Source organism: Cheilinus undulatus, linkage group 12 (assembly GCF_018320785.1).
Source record: "Cheilinus undulatus linkage group 12, ASM1832078v1, whole genome shotgun sequence".
In the NCBI taxonomy this organism is placed as follows: Eukaryota; Metazoa; Chordata; class Actinopteri; order Labriformes; family Labridae; genus Cheilinus; species Cheilinus undulatus.
The window spans coordinates 4461838-4487169 of record NC_054876.1 but is presented as its reverse complement, the minus strand read 5'-3'; the positions used below and the strand labels follow the sequence as shown (position 1 = coordinate 4487169).

The window sequence follows — 25332 nt, the reverse complement described above, 5'->3', positions numbered from 1 at the left end:
TTGTTTTTGCAACACTTCAACCAACCTAAAAACAGATCAAATGTTAAGTCATTCTAAAACTATTTCAGTGTTAATAGTTTGTGGGAAGGACTTAACAGCTGCAGACATTAATGGCAAAGGATACTCTTAAAATCACAACATCTTCTTTTCCTCCTCTTCTGAATTTAATCATTTTTCTGGGGCCAGACAGGAAGCTTTGGGGGGCCTGATGTGGCCCCCGGGCCGCCAGTTGATGATCAGTGCTCTACTGCATATCAGAGCTTTTCACTGAAAATATTTTAATGAAAGATTTCAAGTTAAGGTAAAGAAAATATTTTAAGTGGAAAAGCTAAACAGACTTAAAAGATTAAGACTGAAAAAACAAAGAGTGAAGTTCTTTAAAATTTAAGTAGAACTATCGCTATTCTGCTCTCAAGTACATTAAGTTTCTGATGCTTTAAGTTGTCTTTGAAACAAAAGTTTCCGAGTTAAAAAGTCTGCAGAGAAGCAATCAGACAGACTGAAAGCATGCAATCAGACTTCACTTTGTGGAGTCGACATTGGCCTGAGTCATCGTCATGAGCCTGTTTTTATGAGAAACAGACAGTGTAGCAGCTTTGACGCTCCTTTTATCGCTGTAGCTGTTAAGTTTTATCGCTGTAACCTGAAGCGTCATCATAAAGCCTCCTCTGAGCAGATGGAGAGAGAGGATGTCTCTGTCACGGGTCGCTCCATACTGACCTCAACAAGCGTCCGACATGAGAATGTAGCAAAGAAACCAGTAAAAGTGACACTCGCATGCACAGTCACTCCTTTCTCTCTTTTCGTTTTATCTGATATCCCCTCAGGTCACCCCCCCGCTGAGCAGCCAGACTATCTGACCCCTCTTTAATGACCCAGAGTGACCCGTACCGGTCTTTTCACGCCTTCCCGAGAACATGAAAGCTTGACCTCCTGAGCTGTAAAGTTTGAGGTGTTTCCACAGGAAGTCCAGATCAGGTTTCTCTGACTTCCTGTGGTGTTACTGACTCATATCTCTCCATGTGACCCCGGGGGGCTGATGGGGGTGTTACGGGAGTTTCTGCTTCACCGCTGCCCTGACCAATCTGTTTGTTTGTGTTGTTTCGGATCTGAGCTTCCTCTTTCGTTTATGTAAGTCACACAGTATCAAAAATAAACTAATCAATCAGAGCAGCGGTGAATCACCAACTCCTGATAGCATTTCAAGAGCAATTAGGTTTCTTAATTGCTCTTTGGCTGATAAGCTCTGCTTTTTTTGAGCATTCAACCAGTGAACTGTGAAGTTTAAATCCTTAAATGCAGCCTTATTGGACTAAAGTAGATGACTAAGATTCTACATTTTTGTTCATATTTTTGCAGCTACATAGAGCTACATATTTTGCTCTATTAGGGTGTTTAACTTTGTCCCAGTGGACGAGAACCACAGAGAATAGATCTATTGATAGCAGTATGTCCAACTTCTCCATGCTAGGTGTCAGTTTACATTTTTTTCTGCCATAGTGCTGGACTATTTTCTGTTTGATCTTGCCAACAAGATAGCCAGTATCTTCTGGCTGAAGATGTGCTTTTGGGCATGTTTTTTTTTTTTAATATCTGCTGATTCATCTCCAAACCAGTGTCACATAATCTCACTACAATGCAGTTTAAGAGCTGTTGCTCTTCATCCAATGGTTGCTTGATTGTTTGAGCTCTTAATGAGGCAGTCGCTCCTTTCTTGTAGTTCTCAGCGTCGTTTATATGTATATCTACATTTACAACTCTTTCTTGTACATCAGGGCTGTCAAACTCAATCCCAGTGGGGGCCAGAATCTGGATTGAGATCTAACCTGAGGGCCAACCAGGGTCAACATTTAAACAAAAACTGTCAACCACATTTTCACCAGTGATGAATTATGGGGAGTGAAAAAAACAACTTAGCTCTGATGATAAAGGATTTTTGGATTTAAAAAGTCACAAATGACAAGTTTAAAGGCTCAAAATCTGAAGTAAAAAGGCAAACTTATTAGTTCAAAAGGTCAAAACACAAAATTATCAGAAAAATGGAATGGAATTAATAATATACAAGGCAGAAATATGATAAATCTAAAATAACAAAATATGAGACAAAATTCACAACTGTGAATTTAAAATGCGAAAAATTAGAATATGAAATAAAAAGTTGTGCGTTTCAAAGGTCAAAATATGAGGAAAATTCAAAATCATGAGTTTTAAAGAACAAATATGAGATAAAGTTAAAAAAATCATGAGCTTTTTAAGGGCAGAATGTGAGGTAAAATTTAAAATCATGACTTTAAGGGCTAAATATGAGATAAAATTGAAAATCACAAGTTTAAAAGGTCAAACTATATGAAAACACAAATTCATTTTATGTAATTGTTTTTACTCTTGACTCTAAATTTGATGGCTTAAGGATATTTTAATCATCAACGTTTAGTTTTATACTGGAGTACCGGGGGGCCAGTTATAGCTAAAATGTGGTATGATGTTGCAGGTTGGGTATAATTTTACCACGGGCCGGATCTGGCCCCCGGACCTTGAGTTTGACAGCCCTGTTGTACAGAGTATTCCCAGAAACACACCTTCAGCCTATACATATACTTGACTGGCCTCTGTTAAAAAGCACTGTGGAGGAATAGATTTACTGATAGAGGTATGTCCATCTCTGCTATGTTGGGTAATCAAATGCCCCCTTTCAGCTATTTGGAACTGGACTGTCTTCTTGTTGGTCTTGTTCTCAAGTTAGCAAGCAGTAAACTGGTTGTTTGTTGAACTGTGAAAACCTGAACAGATGCGTCAAGGCAGATGAAATCTGTGCTTAGCATTTATGCTGTTTGACCTCCAGGTCAAGGCATGACACAGAAACTATGGTTCAGTCAGGATCAGCATTTTATTGCAAATGGATCTACAGTTTTACCTGGCGGAGAAGGCTCTGCTCAAAAGATGCTCCCTGGATTAGTCCAGCAGCATCCTTTGACTTTCCAGGGTGTGCATGGCTAGAAACCATATGGATAGACCAGTCCTACTGAATATAGTAAAATTAGTTGAAGAGCAATTAATCCATAGTAGCATGAATCTGAATATGAGGGTGCAACAAGCTCTATGCTATAAAGGAGGAGGCTGGGGTGGAGGAGGTGAAGCTTTTCCAGCTCCAGCAGTGTGGTACATTAGCATTAATGCAAGACGAGATTAGTGAGAAGTGTTTCATATTTAAATACACCGCTGTGTTGAGAGGAAGAGCTGTGATTGGCTGTGGGAGCTGAGGGCAGAATTAGGATCAGCTGGCTGTCAGCTGATCATGGCTTGGCGCATGACTACTGTGTCCTGCATGAACTGCTAGGCTTCATAGCATGCCCACTATGCTCAGTCCAGTTTAGATCAGATTGAGTAAATCAACACTCATTACCACATTATTGTCACTGAATATTACCATCTTTATAGTTTACATCTCACAAATACTAAAGTTGCATACAGTCTGAGGAGGTAATTTGCAAGCATGTATTCACAAACACAAGGTGAAACAGCAGGTTTATCTCGAGCCTAAGTTTGGATTATATCTCCTGCATCTGTTGTCAGTGTGCATTTGCTTATTCACATCTGTAAATGAAGTAGTTTCCAGAGTTGGCAGCTGACGTTAAATGTTTGTTTCTCCACAGGAGCTGAGATAAGAACAGCGGTGACTCTGTGAGTGTACCCCGGCTGCCTCCACCACCCTCCACCCTCCCACTGTGGACACAATAAGCTCGACATGAGGAAGAGTTTGGACTCAATGCTGTGAAAGAAAGAACGGCAGACTTGACACCCTGTTTTTGGTATTACTCTGATTATTTATGAGCTCTCCTTGATTTGTAAATACCTGTGTCTGTACTGTTCTTTTGTGGATACAGGGAAAGAGACGTATATTGTATTTATGAGGATAAAAAGAAAAACCATGTTAAAAAAAAAACAAAAAAAAAAAACAAGGCTGTTGTTATAAAAACGCTCATGTCTTCTTGAATGTGCCAACCTCTTTTTTTGTCAAATGTATACTTTTTGGAAAAGCATTAACTACTGTTGCACTCTCTTGTTGTGATGGAAAAACAACAGAAAATATGAAGCACAAAGTGTGTTTGCTGGTCGGAAAAGCCAAAACGAGTGGGGTCTCCCCGCGCCCATGTAGTCCGCTAAGAATGTCAAACTTTTCTATGTTCCTCTGGATTTTCTGCAGCAAAAGGTTCCCGTATGCCAGCAGACTGACAGGCTTTATAAAAGTTTGATTGTAACCCCTCCCTTTCCGCTCTCCTTGTTTGTCTGAGGAACTTTTTGCTGCAGTTGTGAGATAAGATTTGCATATATTGTCCTTCAAAACAAACAAACAAAATGTCTGTGGACTGACCTTTTTGTACTCTTGTTGTTTTGTAAATGTAAAATAAAAGACATTTGCTGATCCAAACCTTTGCTTGTCTCTTTGTAGCAGCTTAAGACAGCGACATGCTGAACTTCTCAACATCCATTCAACCTTTTTTCAGTCCCAAATGAATGCAGCAGCTTTGTGACCAAATGCTTCAAATATGAAGCCCTAGAGGTTAGATGCTCTGTCAGAGACAGACGGGCCAAATACAGGGAAGTCAAAGACATCCTGTCAGAGATATCAGCATGACTATATTTTTATCCGTTTATTTTTAAAGTATACTTTAAGAATTATTTCTATATAATCTATCATCCAAGTGATACATTTGCTTAATATCCTGTCACTGTTTTATTTATCCCTTAGGCATCCCTTTAAACGACTCCACACATAAATCCCTAGGGGACATTTTCTGCTCCTACTTTAAATGCTTGTATTGATCATTTGTATTTATATTTTCAAATGTTTGTTTTTATGTTATCAAATCCACTTCTGATCATGACATAGCAAATCTTTGGGGGTTTTATGTGTTTTCAACCCTTTAAATACCAGTATATTTAATTTTCAATTCACCAAGATGAGATATTTTCCACATTAAAAATGCTAGGTGGATTTTTTTTTTTAAATTATTATCAAAGATGGTCAGAAGTCATCAGTTACCACCAACATCAAGTTTGTTGCATTTTTATTTTTTGTGCAGTGTCCAGAAATTAGTGAAAATTATGCAGAAGATGGACACCTAGAAGACATTGACCCTACTTTATATGGTTATATTTAAAATTAGTTTTTGTTTTTTAATTGATTGATTGATTTTTTTGTAATCACCTCCAGTTCTAATCAGGACATTGTTTTGAAATACCTGATACTCTAAACTTTTGACTTCCTGTTTGTAGATTTCTGATCAATGAGTTTGGCAGCGCCAGCACTGAACATAGACCTGCGGAGTATCCCCAATGACGAACATTAGAGTGGCACTTCAGAGATGCAATTTGTCATATCTAACATGCAAAACCCAAATTTACACCTACAGCCATTTTTTATTTTATTTCCTCATGCCTTTATTCCACAGAGCTATTAAAAATCCCACTGTAAGTGTGTCTTTTAAGTGCCCTATGGACACACGTTTGTCCCAAAAAGGGTAATGGCGCTAATGGTTAGTAGTAAAAATTGCAAGTCTAAGGTTCTCATTCAAAATTGCATCACAGATAATGGTGGTAACAGTCATACATGGTATTGCAAAGTTGCAATCAAAATAAGAAATTATAATGGCTTTGAATGGGCAGGTTTTGTCCCCAAAGGATATATACGTGAGTATTTAACATACATTTAACCTAAGGGTTAAATGTATGTCTCAGACATGAGGGAGAAAAGCTGCTAAAAAGCGTCCCCGCCGGCCTGCTCTACTCTGCAGCCTCACAATGAAACAGAGCAGTGGGAGACAGGTGAAGGAAAGAGAGTGCAGCGTGTAATGAGCTGGAGGGAAAACAAGCAAAAACTTCAACTGATTTTCAGCTCTAATGCACCTCAGTGTACCATTAAAAAGGGTGAAGAGCTGTGCAGACTGTAGTCTCTGTTAAAAGACTGATGTCTATAAAGCACCATGTGTTCAGTACAAAATAACATCTGTGCGTCTGCTCCTCATCCCCACTGATCCCCCACAGCCAACCTTTAAAAGTGTTTAAATCAGGACTGGACCCATAAATACAGTTTATGGGACAGAAAAGAACAGGCTCTTCGAAATTGTACATGTTCTTGGGTTGGGCCAGGCTGGACTTTTTTGGCCTGATCTAAGCTCTAATAGGATGATAGAGATCAAGAAAACCTGACCTCTACTTCCCAGAGCAGACTTACTCTCCTCTTTAAAAAAAGCTGAAACCAGAAAGCTAGTGCCTAAATTTGTTGTATTTTTACACAACAAACAGTAAAAGATACTGAGACAAAATGCATTTAGAGACACAAGATAACATTTCAGTGGCTAATATTCACCAAAATCGACCACATATGTAGTTAATCCAAACATCTGCAGCCAGAAGTCTGCCTCCAGCTCATTTAGCTGTCTCTTAAAAGCATCCATGAGAGCAGATCTTAAGTTTGAGTCTTTTTGTGGGTCATTCCAGGCAGAGGGAGCTTTGGGACAGGACTGCAAGAAAAGATCCTGAGAATGAAGACTACAGTATAAGCCGTCTGACTGATGAAGGTTAGAAGAAATAAAGGAAGAGGACCAAGAATGTGCCAGTAGATGAGAGTATGCCAGAGTTTTAGTCTATGTAAAGATCTATGTAGAGATCTTCTAACATGATCATCCGAAAAACAGAGATGATTGAGGGATTTAATGTTGGTGATGAACCTCAGAGCTCCATGATACACAGGGTGCAGAGCATTTAAGCTCACAGATGGAGCATGCATGAATAAAACATCACCATAGTCCAGAACTGGCGTAAAAGTGGCAGCAACCGCTCTCTTTTTAGATTCCAAAGAAAGGTGTCAGAGTATTTGCAGAAGAGACTGCTCCATTTACACCTGAGGGCATCCTTGGAGGAGGAGATGGGGGAAAAAATCTCAGAAGAATTTTGGGCTTAATCTCTTAAAAGCATTCACTCATGCTCAAGTAGATGAGAGATCAGATAATCCAGTATAAAGTGACACACAGACTCACACACTAAACTACACTTGTTTTATTAATCTGTATCATCAGGTGTAAGTTATCTGATGGAACACTTTTCCGTGTATTCTGGTTCTGCCCCAAACTCAGTTAGTTCTGGTCTGAGGTCGTTTTCTGCACTCTGAACATTTATGGACACGTATTTCTCCCAGATCCAGCCTTTCTGGGCTGGTAACATCAGCTAATGCAAAAAAGGAAACCTGTAGGGGAACAACAAAAAACATGCCAAAAGACATATTTAGTGTAATGAATGAAATACAAAATAAATCTTTAATAAATATGTTTTCTGTACTATTCCTGATGATTGGTTGAAAGTGAATCTGGCAGTATTAGCAGAGCTGCTCATGGGAGAAGAAAGGGTTGCACAGAAGGAAAGCTAGAACAACAAATAAGAGTGGAGCAGTCATCTTATTTAAGCTTACACTGATCTTAATGAAGAGTACATTATAATTTTTTTTTTTTTTTTTTCGTAAAACATGCCTGAAAATTTCTCCACCCAAGAAGTCTGAACCTTTGGTTCAAGTCCAATGCAAAATATAAATGTGTCGTAAAATATCTAAATGTACAGTCAAATATTGTTCTTTTAATATTGAAGACATAGTTTTGTGCTTAAAGCATCATTTACAGGCACTTAAATATGCTCTGATGCTCTTTAAAGACCTTCCAGGTTTTGTAGGCATGAAATCGACCAGATTATTTTAACAGGCGTGTCCTGAAAGGTCATCCACATCTCTGTGTCACATGAAAGTCACCGAGGTCTCCAGAGCCATCAAGGTCACGTGTCAGTCATATGAATCAGAGGTAAAGACTAACATGCATAATGCATCAAGAACAAACACCAAGCTTTCCTAGGGTGACCATGTTTTCAGACCTCCAAACAAGGGTACTGTAAATGTATGAAAGAATCCCACCACCAGGGGGCTCCCATCAAAACAATAACAGAAGATGAAGAGCAGAGATGCGATACTCTGCTCCACCCGACTCCAAAGAGTGAATCACACATGAAGCTGGCATCCAACTGAATATGTTTTTACTACGGCCTCGTCCACAGGCCTGCATTCATATGCCTCAGTGATTGCTTTCTCCAGTTAGACACTTCATTGTTTATTTGACTTTCTGTTTTCCCCAGTTACACTGAGGCATCAGGGAGGGATAAAGGGGAGAAAGCTTTCTGGGGTCCAATGGGGGGCCCAGTGATGCCAGCAAAATACATAACAAACAACTGATTTGTTAATACTGTAATATATAGCCTTCTTCAAAATGTAAACCCCGTTTCTGTGTAAAACAGAATAAAAATGGGGTTAAGTAGTAAAAATGAGCTTAAGATGTGCAGAAATGTGATTTTAAGCGCGGCAGGTATAGATTAAAAGAGGCAAAAATTGGTTAAAGTTACAAAAACAGGCAAAAAAAGTTGTGAAATGGGTCAGAGTGACAAAATTACCTTTAAAGTGACAAAAAATGGCTGTGGTTAAAATTGACAAAAAAAATGGCCATAAAAGTTATTTCAAATGGGCCAATAGTAGCAAAAATGAGACAAAAACAGGTGGAAAGTGGCCAAATTGGGTTAAAAGTGTTAATAACATGCAGAAAAATGAGACAGAATGGGTTAAAAATTGAATAGATGGGTTAACAAAGGCAAAAAACATGGTGGAAAGTTACAAAAATGCTTTCAAATTGTAAAAACGTGCAAAAAGGTGGTGTAAAGTCATAACAGGTGGCAAAAATGGGTTTTTTGGACGCAAATATGGACATATCAAAGAATGAAATGCAGTCAAAATTGACAAGAATTGGCATAAAAAAAGTCGTGAAAAGGTCTTAATAGTGACAAAAAATTTTAACTATGGCAAAAATTGGTTAAAATTTGCAAAAGCAGGCAAAAAAGATAGTGAAAGTGTGACACAAGAGGCAAAATTAGCTGTAAGGGGACAAAAATAGCATATTAAACAGTGAAATGTGGTTAAAATTGACAAAATGGCCATAAAATGTAGTTCAAAGGGATTAATAGCAGCAAAAATGGGTCAACAGAGGAAACAATGGGCGGAAAGTGACAACATTGGGTTAAAAGTGTCAAAAACATCCAGAAAAAAGACTGAAAAGGTTTCAAAGTGGAAGTAATGGGAGGAAAGGAGTATTGGCTTAAATGAGGCAGAATGGGTAAAAAGTGGCATAAATGGGTAAAGAAAGGCAAAAAAACTGGGTGGAAACTCACAAAAATGTCTTAAAATTGTAAAAACATGTAGAAAAAGTGGTGTAAAGTCGTTACAGGTGGCAAAATAGGTTTTTAAAGGCAACAATAGGAAAATCAGAGCGTGAAACAGTGAAAATTGGCAAGAAAAGGCATTATAAAGTGGTGATAAGGGATTAATAGTGACAAAAATAGGTGCAAAAATGGGCCAAAAGTTGCACAAATGAGTTTGAACGGCAAAATGGGCAGAACAGGTGGTGATATAGGATCAAAAGTGGCAAAATCAGACATAAAACTAATGAAAATGGGTTATAAAATGGCCAAACATGGGTTAGGAGAGCAAAAATAGGTCGACAAGATAATGAAATGGGATTCTTAAGAAGCAAGCATATGTTAAAGTGGTGTAAATACGTCTAAAATGTCTAAAATGGTTGGGAAAAGGTGATAAAATGGGTTAAAAATAGGCGGAAAATAGTAAAAAAGAGGCAAAGTGGGTTTAAAGTGCATAAAATTGATGAGAACTGACAATAAAAGTTGGAAGAAAATGTCAGAAAAGTGGTTAAAATAGGTTGATAGGTGGCAGGAATTAATAATTTCAACATTAGACCTAATATTAGCCCGACACACTTTTAGCTTCAAAATGAGGTAACTAATAGCCAGGATGCTAGCACCAATGCTAGTGAGCCAACACACAATCATCGATATCATCAGTAAACCCCATGTGTGGAGGCCCAGTCTCTGGGTCTATCATAGGACCAGACCAATCTGTGGACTCCACTAAGGTTTCTCTGCCTCATCACCCATACAGCCCTGGGATACCAGCGTCTTTGGTCAGACCTACAGTATATAAATAAATAAAAGTGCCTTGTTGCTGAAGTTGTGTTTGTTTCTTAATCCCCTCTCCTTCATTCTTCCCCAAACTTCACAGAGCATTTCAGCGGGCTGAGTGCTGCTGTGTGCACAGAGGAGCATGAAATTGCTGCTCTCTCTCCTCTGACAGGAACACTCTCTCTCTCTCCTCTCCGTCCACCTGAGACGAGGCGTTCATTACCCTCCGGTGCTCTGCAGATGCTCTCCGTGTCCCTGCATACACAGCCTGACTAACTCCCAGGCTCACACACAGATGCACGTATACATGAAGAGCCCGGGGTGTATTTCTTCTGTCAGTGCTCTGTGATCAGCAGGGAGCATGATGAGATGCTGCTGCACAGCTTTGTGTTGGTCCACAGACGCAGGCGATGGAGGTGGCAGCAGAGTGAAAACATCAAAACCAAATCTACAAAAGAGCATGGAGGATGGAAGGAGAAGTGATGAATATACAGAGAGGAGACCGACAGGCTTTTCAGGCTCTCACACTAAAGTTTCTGTGTGGCCACATCAGTACTGAGCAGGGCCTCAGATAGTTTTTAAAGAGTTTGTTCATTTGTTTTCAGGGACTCTTTATGTTTTCATTATCTATATTATACCTAAAGGGATAGTTTGTGATCCAAGGGCATTTTGTATTAGCTAAAGAATTGATCTTAATCAGTTTGTGTATGACAAAAGCTGCCAAATATTTACAGTGCATTCAGACAAAGAAGGGGACAAAGAACCCGATGGTCAATCTGACCATAGATCTGGGATTTATGGTCTCAGACTGTGAAAAACAAGACTCTGTCTGATTAAACCAAGATTGAACTGTTTGGCCTCAGTCACCTGCACAATACCATCCCAACAGTGTAGCATGGTGGTGGCAGCATCATGCTGTGGGGGCGTTTTTCAGCAGCAGGGACTGAGAGACTGGTCATGAGGGAAAGCTGAACGGAGCAAACTTCAGAGATGTCCTCGATGAAACCTTGTTCCACAGCGCTCAGGATCTCAGACTGGGCCAAAAGTTCACCGTCCATCATGACAATGACCCTAAGCACACAGCCAAGACAACACAGGAGGGGCTCAGGGACGACTCTGTGGAACGACCCAGCCAGAGCCCTGACTAGAACCCTATCCAACATCTCTGGAGAGACCTGAAAATATCCGTCCACTGACGTCCCTATCCAACCACAGCTTGAGAGGATTTGCAAAGAAGAATGGCAGAAAATCCCCACGTCCACTGGAAGGGATAATTCATCTAAAATGTTCCCCTGAAGGCACTAAGGCACTTTTGTCCCTTTTTGTCCACTGGAAGGGAACTTAAGATGGCATTTTGTCAAATGCTGATCACTAAAGAACATGATATAGAGCACATTGTCAGATGTTGTCCACTAAGAAGAAACTTAAAGCACTTTGTGAAGTATGTCTTTTTGAGGGCACTAAAAAGGGCTGTTTGTTTATTTTTGTCCACACAGAATGCACTAAAATGTGTACTTTGTCAGAGTGTATCCTTGTTGAGGTCACTTTAAAGGGCACTCTGTCAAACATCACCCACTTAAAGGGCTCTAAAGAAGACGCTCTGTAAACAATTGCCTGCAGGAAGGGCAGCATAGAGGTCAGTAAGGAGAGCAACAGACAAATTTCATCCACTGGACGGGAACTATGGAGGGTACTTAGTCAGTTTATAAAAAATGACCCACTGGCTGTTCTTCTCATGTACTCTGCCTGATTTTTTCATAAGCATTGCTGAGCCCAGTATTATGTGTGAGCAGCTTCTTTCAGAGTTGCGTTCTGATTGGTCAGAGAGCCCAGTGTGCTGCGTTAGCACACATGAGCTACAGCACTTTTCAGCATTCACTGCACATTAGCTTCAGTAAAAATGAAAATGAAGAAACAGACTTTGCGTTTGGATAAAAAATTGTTCACAATATACAAACTTTACTATTGCAGAATCAAACAACACCTTTGAGTCATCTCTCTCTCTCTCTCTCTCTCTAAATATATATATATATATATATATATATATATATATATATATATATATATATATATCTTACATGAACTCATTATTAAAACGTGATAAAAACATTTGATATGCGTCACGTTGCAGGAGATATAATAGATTTACTGTATAGTGTTAATGATCAAAAACGTCATAAAAACTCTGAGATCCTACCAGCTGACCACCAGAGCTGTGAGAATCAGAGTCAGTGAAAGACTTCAGCTGAAGAGAGTGAAGCTGTAAACTTCTCTGTTCTATTATCACATTAAAGAAACAGCTGTTCTGACCATCAGACCAGAAAAGAGGTGGGTCATCCTGTACTGGACTAAAAACCGGAACATTTAAACCCTGACACCTCTAACAGTAACGTCTTCTTCATGTGCTGTTTAATTTGTGCAGGTAGAAGTCCTTTAAGAAACCTGACTGTGACCAGGTTGATTAAAAAAGCATGAGAACAAAACTTTTTTTTCTCCCTAGATTTTTAGAATTTGTACATGACACTGCACAATTTGTCAGGCTGTGTTTTCTCCTGGTGGATGTGGACGAATGTTTGAATGTTGGAATTAAAGTTTTCTTCTCCACTTTATAGGACCATAGATCTAGTTCAGGTCAGTTTTACCATGCTATACATATATTAGGGCTGTCAAAATTGACGTTTTAATTCGGATTAATCCATCATCATGATTAATCTGATTAAAAATTTTAACACAATTAACCCATCTACAGTGCAGAATGACTCAAAATCCCTGAAACGTCTCTGGCAACGCATTTCGGGCATGTCGCCACGCATGCACAAATGGGCCGTTGATCCAGTAGTGACCGACCAACTCGATGTGGAAGATGCTAAACAGCACGTTGGCCCTCTCGATGGGAAATTTAAGTACAAAAAAAAAAAAAAACAAGACAGAACAGTCGACCGACATAAAGTATTATGCACATTCTGCATGAAGGAGTTTTCTTTTCACTGAAGTACTTCCACTTTAAAATACCACATTAACACGTAGCATACTTTCGTCTGGGATTCTGTTAGCACAAATACAGCTCTGTTGTTGTGTTTTTATGGACTTTTTGATGTGCTTTTGGCACATTGTCATATTTAAAAGGGAGACTATGAATAAAAGTGAATATTTTTCATCAAATTGATCTGTATTGTTTTGAAATTTGACATTACCAGCTGATTACTGGGTGCCAAACATGTCTGGCCCGGCCACATTTCTTCATTTAAAAATTTGGCCCAATTGAATTTGTAAATTGAATAGCCCTGGCATATATATTCCTTTCTTTCTTGAGTCTGTTTGCTTATGCAAAATGAAACACGATTAATATAGATTAAAAATGAATGATATTTAATCATGATTAATCGAAATTAATCCACAGCAACCCTGTGATTAATCTGATTAAAAATTTTAATCGTTTGACAGCACAAAAATATAGAGTCAACCTTATTTTACAGAATTTGTTTCCTGGACACAAAACCTGTGACTGGTTAAAACTGAGAATTCTTTGTAACTTTCAAAAACTACTGATCACTGAGGAATCAGCGGATTGATTTTTGATCTTAACTGTTACATTTGTCTTCCCAGTCAGGGTCTCCCTGTGCAGAGTTTGCATGCTCTCCCTGTGCATGCATGGGTTCTCTCCGGGTACTCTAGCTTCCACCCACCACTAAAGACATGCACGTGAGGTGAACTGGTGACTCTAAATTGGCCGTAGGTGTGAACGTGAGCGTACATGATTGTCAGTCTCTGTATGCCAGCCATGTGATTGACTGGTGACCAGTCCAGGGTGTACCCTGCCTCTCGCCCAATGTCAGCTGGGATAGGCTCTAGCCCACCCACGACCCCCTAAGGTATAAGCAGAGTAGAAATCCGAACATCTGAGATCTTCATGCAGAATTGGCACTAAGAGCCTGTGTAGAACCCCCAGGCTTCCAGGCCTCTGGTAGAGGACCCCAGCTTGAAATTTGTTGTCCCTAATCTGATGCAGCACGTTAAAATTCAAAACGTTATTTCTGTTCAAAGAATGGAGTAGATAAAGTTTGAACCAAGAGGAAATTAAGTTTAGAAGGTAGCAAAGCAGTAGAGAGTGCCAACAGTCTCTGTGCAGCTTTGGTTCAGAGTGGAGGATTTCCTCATCCTGGTCTGTTTTGATAGTCTTATATAGGCCAGATTTTTAATCTTTGCTCACACACATGCCCCTCCTTGGCACCCTGCAACCACAAAGCATCCTCTACACAATAAATCCAAATGTAACCCCTGAGAAGTACAAGTCAGAGTCCTGTAGTAATAATCCTGCTTAAGTTAAAGTACATACATTTTCAGATAACATCTCCTGAAGGATTAAGAATAAAAATGGCTGCAGAAAAAAAGTCTGCTCTGAGTGAAATCCAATTTATGATATATATAGTACAGTAAAAATGTATTTGTTTTCCTGATTTCTCATGTTTTTGCACATTTTTCACACTTAAAATTTTCAGATCATCAAACAAATTTTGATATTAGATAAGATTACTTGAGTAGATTCAACATACAGTTTTTAAATAAGGATTAATCAACCATAATCAATTGACACTGCCACCTACATGTGTGCTTGGTAGGGAGCAATGTCTCTCATGTGAAATCAGATTGGCGTCATGCTTCTTATGCTGATCTTAGCACCTACTGGTTGGGCTGTTTATGGCCAAAAACAAACTTTAGTGCAGAGTCCAGAAGGATTAAATGGTCTAATAGATCAGTTTTGATTCTTTCTGTCTGTAAATGTCACTCTTAGGCTGTCAGGGTTTAGTAAATGCTTGTTTTGCTGCTGTCCTCACCAGCTGTCACAAACTCTAACATGTTTTATAACACGGAAAGTTATGAGGCTGTTAAAAAAGCAAAGAAAGAAAAGAAAAGACAATGAGAAGATTAACGTTAGTGACCTTCTACAGTGTGACCTGACACCCCTTACCCTTTCTACACCCCCCTCCCCTCCATCCCTCCATCCCTCCTTTCTCTACCCTCTCCGTCCTCTATAAATCATCCCCCTCATTCATTAGGCCGGTGTCACGGCTCAAACGCCCACCGGCGCTGAGGGAAGAGGGCCGGCGGCCTGAGAGGAGAGGAAAAGAGACAGAGACAGAAAAGGAAAGATCAGAGGGAGGGGACGGTGTCGTTTAAAGCCCCCGTTCACTCGCTCCAAAATGTAACACACCAATTTCCATGTTAATTTGTCCTGTGACAGCCGAGATGGATGTTTGTGACTTTTTGGCTCATGTGATGCATACAGAGAGGAGCTCAGATGAAGCCATTATGTGGGCAGAGGGGTCACTGATGAGGAGGGGGGAAGATTTAGAGGTTTGTAGGGGGCATGTCACTGTCAGTGTTGTTGTCTTATTTTTGTGTTTTTTTAAAGGGATATTTTGGTATTTTTTTAAGTTAGGTTATACAACATGCAATGTAATGTCCCTTTGAGGATCTTATTGTTCCAATGGTAATGCACCAAATTCAATTTAGCCCAGGTAATGTACCTGAAAATTCACTTTTGTGGTCTGTGCTGTTTCACAAGCAAGGACCAAACCATCAACAGAATGTGATTTGACAATTATTTATCGATGATACTGGAAAGATTCTCTTGAGCAGAGATGTGGCATTGTGGCTGGCGATGGTTTGGAGCAGCTTAAGAGACACCTCTGGCACAACAAACCCCCTTTATGGCCCCACAGAAAAAGGGTGGAAGGGAGGGCTGCAGAATACAAGAACAAAAGGGGAGGAGAGGGTCAGGTTTGACTTTGTAGAAACACAAAGTGTGGTCCCGCTCCTTAAACTTTGCTGTGTAGCATCCTGATAATGTTGCTGCTGCTGTACAACACAAGATTCCTCATGATGTGACCCCTTTGGGTTGATCAGCAATTGAAAAGACAGTGGTTCATGAAACTTCAGCTCATTTTGCTGGATTTCTAGTTAAAATCACACATTTGGTAGCCCGATAGCATGTGCTGGACAATGGCCAACATAAGTTTTCAATCATTTCCTTGTTTACATCAGCCAATTAGTTTACATCACCTGGGATCAGCCCGCCCGTTGAACCCAACTGAGCTCAATAGGCAAAGACCTCAGCCACCAGATGCTCACCACCCAGTTACTCTCCCCAGGGTCTGGCTCTAGGGCGGTGCACGGGTGTCCCACTTATGGAGGAGGCTTCCTGTCTGCTGCACTCATGGGGGACTTTGAGTGCGGGGCAGTTAGGATAAGGGTTGCATCTCAGACTCCAAGGCCATGGTTCTCTGCCAAGATCTGGTGGGTTGCTCCTCCTGGGTGGGGAGTGAGTCTTTGCCTCGTGACAGAGATATGCCACCTCGAGGTCTTGTTGATCTGTGAGGACACGATGGAGTATGAAACTGTCACAAGAGTTGGGGCAGAGTCTGTAGTATTTCAAGTGCTGTGCTGGACTGATGTGTTGAAGTGGGAGTTGACAAGACCTTTTGTCAAAGACAGTTTTTGATTTACCAGTCAATCTACATCCCAATCCTCGACTGGTATCATGAACTTTGGGTAGTGATCTGAGGAAGGCACAACTTTATCAACTTCCAAGGTGCATGGTGGATGAATCAGGTCTTGAAAGAAACAGAAATCTCCAGCAACACTTACAGTTTAGAGATCAACTTTTTTAGACAAATGTGTTTTGATTAGGGGTGGGACAAAAAATCGATACACTGAAACATCGCAATACTTCCTGGCGTGATATTGTATCGATATTTTAAAATGCAGTATCGATATTTAATTAATTAGCTAATTATTCACTTTGTTGGTGTGGTAGTTTGTGGTGTAATTTCACCCCCTGTCCGCTAGTTGGAGGCAGGCATCGCTAGCTGGCAGTTGACTCTTGCCTCTTCTCTCTTGAGACAACCAGATCACGCGAGACTTCCGGTCTGCGTAAGCCGGTTGCTTGTACCTACCAAGCAGAGCGACTTCTGCTGCATTCATAGTGGATGTGTAGACTTATTTTAGCTTCCAAAACATTAAAGACAGCACAAACTTAGACAGGAGTTAGACAGTCGTTTGCAAGATATGCCACGCCAGAGTAAAACACTCAGACAACACGACGAATCTACGAGTTAGGCATCATCGCGTCAGCGCTACAGCAACGTCAACAAACAAGCCCTTTGAAGCTACCACTGGTCTCTACTCATGCAACCATAATCACAGTCGTATTATTTGTAAGGACCTGTCCCGTGAAGTGTCGTTAAGAATGATGACTTCGGTAACACAAGAAAGAAACACTGGCCTGTCACGTCATGCCCTCCGCAAAACACAGTCCATCAGTCTTAAAGCTGGACGTGACGATCAGCTCGTCTCCCATAATCTCCCTCCACAAACACATTATGTGATGACATTAAAAAAATGATAAAATATGAAATATAAAAAATTGGAGTACATTCACTCTAAAATAATTCATCCCCCCTTTCTTAAAAAAAAAAAAAAAAAATCACAGTAGCATTTTAATTCAGTGCAACAAATGGGGAAAATCCTCATCTTCAGATTGAACAAAGATAGGTAAAATGCGAGATGATGCAGGACTATATATTTTTTAAATAGCTTAATCCTACATTGTTAAATTCAATATTAACTTAAAATTACATAATAAGTTATACATATATATACTTCACACATATCTATAGACTTTATGCACTTCATATTCAGTATTAAGCTCAGTCTGTGTCAAATTCTGTGAAATTGATACTAAATTGTTGTGAATAAATGGAGAAATCCTGCACTTGACCATTTTATAACTATTTTGTATTCTCTAGTTAGACATATTTTGTGATGTATCGTTATACAATTTTCTTGCAATATATCGATTATCGCAGTATCGCTGTATCTTGATAATATCGGTATCGTGGACCATGTATCGCGTATCGTATCGTAAGGTACCCTGTGATTCCCACCCCTAGTTTTGATATGTGGCCTTGGAGACGTGGTGAGGAGCTCAGACATCAGGAGGAAGTTTGGAGAGGAGCTGCTGCTCCTTCATAACAAAGCGAGTCAGCTGAAGTTGATATCTAGGTATCTGATAAGGATGATTGTCTACTTCCTGTGGAGGTGTCTGACTGATAAGAGACCCCCGGGTTTACCCAGAGCATGGTGGAGGGATATTCCTTCTGGTCTGGGAACACCTTGCGACCCCACAAGAGGAGAGAGAAAGTGTTGCTGAAGGAAGGGACATCTGGACCATCTTAAATCAGCCAAACACAACCAGATAACTGAGCTGATGTTTGGCCTGATTCCTAACCTGACACGCCAGATAGGCGGTTTCATACCTCCATAGCATGGATACACTGTATTAAACATTCATCTGGGAAACCTTTCATAGAGAGTGTTTGGGAAGGGCAGGACTTCTAAAAAAACTCTGTCAATTTGTCAATTTCAGAACCATGTACGGTGTGGATTGAAGCATTTCAAGATGGACTTGCCAGACTAGCAAATCTATCTGTTCTTCAAGATTCCCCGATCTCCCGGCTCAGACCAAAGTCAGCAAAGGCCCGACAATCTGATGGTTGTTTTACCAGATCATCCTGTGGTTTGTGCAGTGTTAAGAATGACTTTTTTCCTCTTGGACCTGATCAGAGCACAACTGGAGGCACACTGACTGGAGTTCATAAATGTTAAACATGATTAACATTTACAATCAGAAGTCCTGTTGTTTAGTGGGAAGAGTTTTAAACGTTTACCTGATCTAAAGTAGCACAACTAGGTCAGACCAAAAAACCTTTGCTTAAGCTGGTAATATGCTCAGCATCCTCCAGACTTTACGCTTTTTAGTTGCTGGTTCACAGTAAAGTGTATTAAAATAGTTTGTTATGTTTATTTGATTCAAAACTGATAAATAATGAGCTTTCCAACTCATTTTGTTTGCAAGTCAAAGTTGACCTCATGATCTTTTGCTCTCAGTCCCCAGTTTCCCTCGGCATAATTTTCATTCTGAACATTTGTTCCTTTATTTATTTTTTGATATTCCAGAATTAATAAATGACATAAAAGATGTTTTTTTTTTTTTTTTTTTGCTTGAACAACTTTTGAGCACATGATATTCAGTAGCTAAGATAAAATGTGGCACAGTCAGTAACACAGGAACCATCTTTATGCCCACACCAAGAGGACATGTTGACCATCCGTCCCTCCTCTCATTAGAAGTGTATCACGCAGGATACTTGTGTGTTTAGTGTATGCATGTGTGTGTACATGTGCGTGTTGCTGCAGTGAACTGGTCCCTGGTGACTGACAGGGCGTTATTGAAACAGATCGCAGCTATGGCTGCCATTGATTTCCAGTTAATTGAATGATCACCGCTTTCACATGCAACACCACGGCTAACCATGGCTGTCAATCAGTGAGAGCCTCACCGCCACCTGAACTGCTGCCTGTGTGACTGAGCAACTATAATGCTGCTTCTGTGCACAATAATGAGTTTAAACCAAAGACACTGATCCTGTAAAATGAAAATAAACATATCTAAACCAGGAGAGACTTCAAACTAGACTATGATTTAATCTCAAAGTTTATTAGATCAGTGGTTTTCAACCTTTTACTGCTTAAGGTTTAATCAAAACCCCACCATAGTCATATCGAAAATAGACTAAAAATGTTACAGTCAAGGCCTTTTCACTGGTAATGTTAACAGTGTTGATGGAATCACCTAACCAAATGATTATAAAAGTAATATCACCTTTATAGCTAGGCCATAATGTTCACAAAATAAAGCAGAAGAAACTGAGACAACCTTAATTGAGAAGAACTGAATAATTGTGAAAAAAGACAATAAATGGCAAAATAGGGAAAAAAGTAAAAATTAGTTCAAAATATGTTTTTTTGACATGTGGCAAATTGGGGGAAAAATGACCAACTGATGGCAAAAATGGGTTAAAGTGAATTTTAAAAAATTTGTATCCCATGACTGGGCAAAAAGTGGCCGAACAACAGCAAAAGTAGTTTGAAAAGTTTAAACCTAAAAAGTGGCAAAAATGGGTAGGAAAAAAAAAACTGACAAAAGTGGGTAAAAAGTGTCAAAAATTGGGTAAAAGTGGAAAAAAGATGTCAAAATGGGTTAAAAAGTTGACAAATGTGGTCAAAAGTAGGTTTAAAGTGAAGTCACTACTTGCTGACGTCACGACTCCACCTCTTGCTCCTGATTGGTCCTGTCACTTTCTTACAGGTCCCAGGCTGTTCAGATGGGAGCTTTGCAAAATGGATTTGCCAGTGAGAAACACAGAAATGGCCGAATCCATCTGCGTTGCAAGGTTAAGTTTGAACTGGCCTTAAAAATCATGTCCTGCTTATCCCATCCTGGGACGCTGTCCTGCTTGGAGGTGCATGTGTGAACAAGCAGATCAGCAAGATTTCAGGGACAGTCTGTCTTTTTTGTTTCTTTTTTTTTTTTTTCTTGGACATTTTCAGGAGTGTGTGAGATTGAAGGAAGTATATGAACGATTGTTAAATTCTGACTCATCCCCAAAGTTTATGTGTGTTCTATTTGCTAACAGGAATGTCTTCATCTGATATTTGTTGTGACTTTAAACAAGCCAGCAATCTAACTTTGAAATCACATTAAGACAGGTTTATTTTTAGCACAATATTCTATTTTAGATCATTATTTTTCTCCTACACTGTGGAGGTAGACATGTTTGCTTCAGTTGTGCAACATTTCTTTCAAACTGATAAAAGTTCTCACCTCTTTTCTTTCAAACAGGCTGCTTTCTTTGTTTAAAGTCTGGACATTTTAGTTTCGACACAGATTTTAAAAACGTATACTTGTTTTGACAGTTAAATCCAGTTGGGGATTTAGATGAGGAAGAATAATGGATAAGTTGATAAATCGCCCTCTCAAGTATCCACTATGTGGAAAAAAGTTGATATATTTCCCTTTGTAATGTCCGTTGTATAGAATAAAGTTGATAAAGTGCCCTCTTCAGTGTCCTAAATGTTGAAAAAGTTGATAAACTGACCTCTAAAATGTCCGTTTTGTGGAGAAAACTTGATAAAGTGCCATCTTTAGTGTCCTAAATGTGGACAAAAGTTGATAAGGTGCCCTCATAAATGTTCTATATGTGGACAAAATCTGATAAAGTGCCCTTTTAAGATTCCTATATTGGGACAACAGTTGATAAAGTGCCATCTTCAGTTTCGTATATTGGGACAAAAGTGAAGTGCCATTTGAAGTGTCCTATTTGTGGACAAAAGTTATAAATTAAAAGCCGCTCTTATGTATCCTCTATGTGGACACTATATGATGAAGTGCCTCTAAGGCTACCTTTTACATGGACAATACATGATAAATTGCCCTCCATGCTGCCCATGGACAATAAATTGTCCTCCCAAATGCCTTTTTTTTAATGAAGAAAAGATAGAGTCCCCTCCTAAGTGTTGTATATGCAGACAGAAGTTAATGAGGTGCCCTCTTAAGTGTCCTATATGTGGAGAAAGTTGATAAATTGCACTCTTAAGTGTTCTTTATAAAGAAAAAAGATGATAAAGTGCCGTCCTAAATGTCATTTTTGTTAAAATAGGTTGACAAAGTTTCCTCTTTATTGTCCTAAATGTTAAAAAAAAATTGGTAAGGTGCCCTCTTAAGAATCCTATTTCTGGACAAAGGTTGATAAAGTGCCATCCTCAGTGTCTGTTATATGGAAAAAAGTAGATAAAGTGCCCTCTTAAGAATCTTATTTCTGGACAAAGGTTGATAAAGTGCCATCCTCAGTGTCTGTTACATGGGGAAAAAAAGTAAAGTGCCCTCTTAAGTGTCCTATTGGTGGACAAAAGTTGATTAAAGGCCCTCTATCGTATCCTCTATGTGGGCACTATGATGAAATGCCTTTAAGGCTACCTTTTACATGGACAATACATAATAAATTGCCTTCCATGCTACCCTTCCCATGGATTGAAGTGGTAAAGTTTCCTCCAGGGTTGTCTTCCTGTGGGCACAGGGTCCTGTCAGTAGACTAAGAGCTGAGAAAATACAACTAAGTTTTTTAAGCTCCTTGATATAAAGTTCATTTTCACTGACATCCTCCCTGGTCTATCTTTGTTAAATCAGTGGTTAAATGGTCTGTAATCCCTCTGCTGTTTTACATAAGAACCTGCGATCTTAACCAGGATTTTTCTATATTCCAGTTGATATGAAACTGTAAATTGCACTTTCTTAGCCGATGGTGCCCAACTGCACACAGCAAGTGTTTTTTATTATTACTTGGACTACTGGACTGCACATTTGGACTGAGGGAGTTAGAGGCCGTGTTGATGGATAGGAAGTTCTAGCATCTTCTCTTCCTGGAGCTTGCGTGGTCTGAGTTTGTTAATGGTGGTGCTGATGTTTGGGTGAGGCTTCAGCTAAGAGCCATGTGATAAATTATGAAGCTTATCAGCAGCAATAGCAGCGTAATTTGGATAAGAAAACCTCTTCACTTTGCTCTTATCCTTTCATTAAGGCACAAGTATCTCTAGGGTTGATTCCAGATGAAAAATGTTGGTGAATAATCCTGCTCTGTTGGCAGATAATTTTGCTTTTAAAGTGATTATATGTTACTGGTGTTTTCCCCATCTGAACTCCTTCTCCTCTCCTCTTACTTTTCAGACATTATTTTCTTTGGTCGAACTCACTCCCACACCAGTGACCACATCTTGATGTCTGCTCCTAAAACAGTAGTTTTCTATTTGGTAAAATAACAGTGAGCTGGGCAGACACAGGCAGTAAATCTACATGTGAGTCCATGTGTGTGCTGTGCGTGCATGCTTTCAGGCCGTGTCTAATATGGGTCAGTGGTTTGCTGACATGCTATATAAAGCTGGTACTTTGGCATAAACTGAAAAAAATGTGATGCAGAAGTCCCCGGGGCAGCCTGTGTTCATATTAAGTAATAAGACGAGCTGGAGCAGACGTACAGTAGCGCTTGATTCATTACCAGTTGAGCCTCAGAGTGTGTGGTCTGGTCTGTCTGTGTGTGTGTGCTGCTCACAGGAGCTGGGGGCTTCGTGTAGAAACATATGGCCTTTAGTGAAGGAGACAGATGAAGGATAATCCCTTTGGCAGTCTAGTAAACACACCACACACCATTCAGGCACACACACACACACCCCCACACCAATAATCCACTCCATGCTGCATACACATCATCTGTGACTGGAACAATTTAAAGCCATACAGCCCTGTCAGTCTTAATTATTCATGTTTTAAGTGTGATATGAATTGTACTCAGTGGAGTGCTTATTTTTCATTTTCATTTTAAATAAGAAAAACATTTACAAAATTTATAAAAGTAAGATTTTTTTCAAACTACTATACGAAAAACCCTGATGATACAGAGCTGAAGGACTGGGGATGCCAGGGTTCCCCCTCTGGAACCAGACCTTGGTGGGGGGGGTAGCAGCGGCTGGTGGCCGGGGTTCTCTCCATGGGGCCCGGTCTTGCCCAGCCTGAAACATTGTCATGGGAGAGGCGTGAGGGTCAGATGCGGTTGAGACCGGGTGGCAGGAAAGGGCGGAGGCCCAGAGGTACTGTACCCTGGCAGTGTAGACTGGTTCTCGGGGTGTGGAATGTCACCTCTCTGGACGGGAGGGAGCCAGAGCTGGGGCGGGAGGTGGAGCGTTACCGACTACATTTAGTTCGACTCTCCTCCACGCACAGCACCGGATCTGGAAACACACTCCTGTAGAGGAGCTGGACGCTCTTTTATTCCAGAGTTGCCCAGGGTGAGAGGCGCCGGGCAGGTGTGGGGATACTCACAAGCCCCCCGCTGACAGCCTCTGTGTCGGGGTTTCCCCCACTAGATGAGAGGGTCGCCTCCCTGTGGCTTCAGGTTGGGAGGAAAGCTTTGACTGTTGTGGGTGCATATGTGCCAAACAGCAGCTCGGAGTACTGGCCTTCTTTGAGTCTCAGGTGGTGTCCTGGAAGAGGTGCTGGAGACTCCATGGTCACACTGGGGGACTTCAACGCCCATGTGGGCAACGACGGAGACACCTGGAGGGGGGGTGAGGAGGTTCATAAGTGAACTTGTTACAAGAGCAACCTAGGCCAAAGATCTGCGACTGCATGTTTTGGACACTTTGATGAGGAGAGGAGCAGAGTTGTCAACTAATCACCACCTGATGGTGAGATGATCAGATGGCAGGGAAGGCTGCCAGACAGTAAATCTAAATGTGTGGGTGAGCTGGAAAAGGCTGGTGGACAACCCTTTCAATGAGGTCTTCAGCTCCCACCTCCAGAGGAACTTCTTGTGAATCCCGGAGGAGGCTGGGGAAATGGGTCTGAGTGGCCCATGTTCAAAGCCTCCATTGTGGGAGCAGCAGCTTGTGGTCAGAAGACCATCAGAGCCCGTTGCGGCGGCAACCCCAGAACACCAGTGGTGAGTGAAGCCATCAGGCTGAAGAAGGAGGCCTTTGGGCATGGTTAGTCCAGAGGTCTCTGGAACTGGGTGGCTCAGAAGGCTGTGGCGGCAGCTGTGGCTGAAGCAAAAACCGGGTGTGGGAGGAGTTCGGGGCGTCTGCTGCTGACCCAAACTGGGAACATTGTTGGGCGGTGGAAGGAACAATTTGCCCTGCTAACATGTTTTCAGAGAAGGAGACAGAGTCTAAGTATCCAGGGGAAAGCTCAGCTATATTCCTGGCAGACGTCACTGAGGTGTTCAAAAAGCTACCAAGTGGCAAGGCGCCAGTTTTAGATGAGATTCGACCTCAGATGCAAAAGGCTCTGGACGTTGTTTGACTGTCATGGCTGACACGCCTCTGCAACATTGCATGGAGGTCTGGAACAGGTGCCTTTGGAGTGGCAGACCAGGCTGGGTTCCCATTTTTAAAAAAGCGGATCGGAGGCTGTGCTTGAATTAACGGGGTATCACACTACTCAGCCTCCAGGGGAAAGTGCCCTAAGTGAAGGAGTTCAAGTATCTTGGGGTCTTCTTCACAAGTGAGGGTAGAATAGACCATGAGATTGACAGTCGGATTGGTGCAGAGTCAGCAGTTTTGCAGGTGCTGTACCATACTGTTGTGGTGAAAACTATAACTGTTCATGGTTTAGTGCAAAGCAGATATCATAGTATGAATTGGGTGTTGTTTGATAACTAAGTGAAATTCAAAAAACCAGACCAGTCTCTACAGCTTTGAGGGATGGTACAAATGAATCTAACTGAAAAAACAGCGCATGGACTTTTCTTTGTATATACACTATATTGCCAAAAGTATTTGCTCACCTGCCTTGACTGGCATATGAACTTAAGTGACATCCCA

General features: G+C 40.7%; 1 protein-coding gene across 3 annotated transcripts in view; it reads left to right on the top strand.

The window, feature by feature from the left end:
• The window catches only part of robo3 (roundabout, axon guidance receptor, homolog 3 (Drosophila)), a 161345-nt gene extending 156983 nt beyond the window's left edge, over window positions 1-4362 (top strand). For all 3 annotated transcript variants that reach the window (XM_041802131.1, XM_041802130.1, XM_041802129.1), the window contains one exon: window positions 3654-4362. In XM_041802131.1, coding sequence (XP_041658065.1) covers window positions 3654-3665 — 12 coding nt within the window. In that variant the 3' untranslated portion in view covers window positions 3666-4362. The remainder of the gene's footprint in view (window positions 1-3653) is intronic.
• Window positions 4363-25332: the final 20970 nt, after the last annotated feature.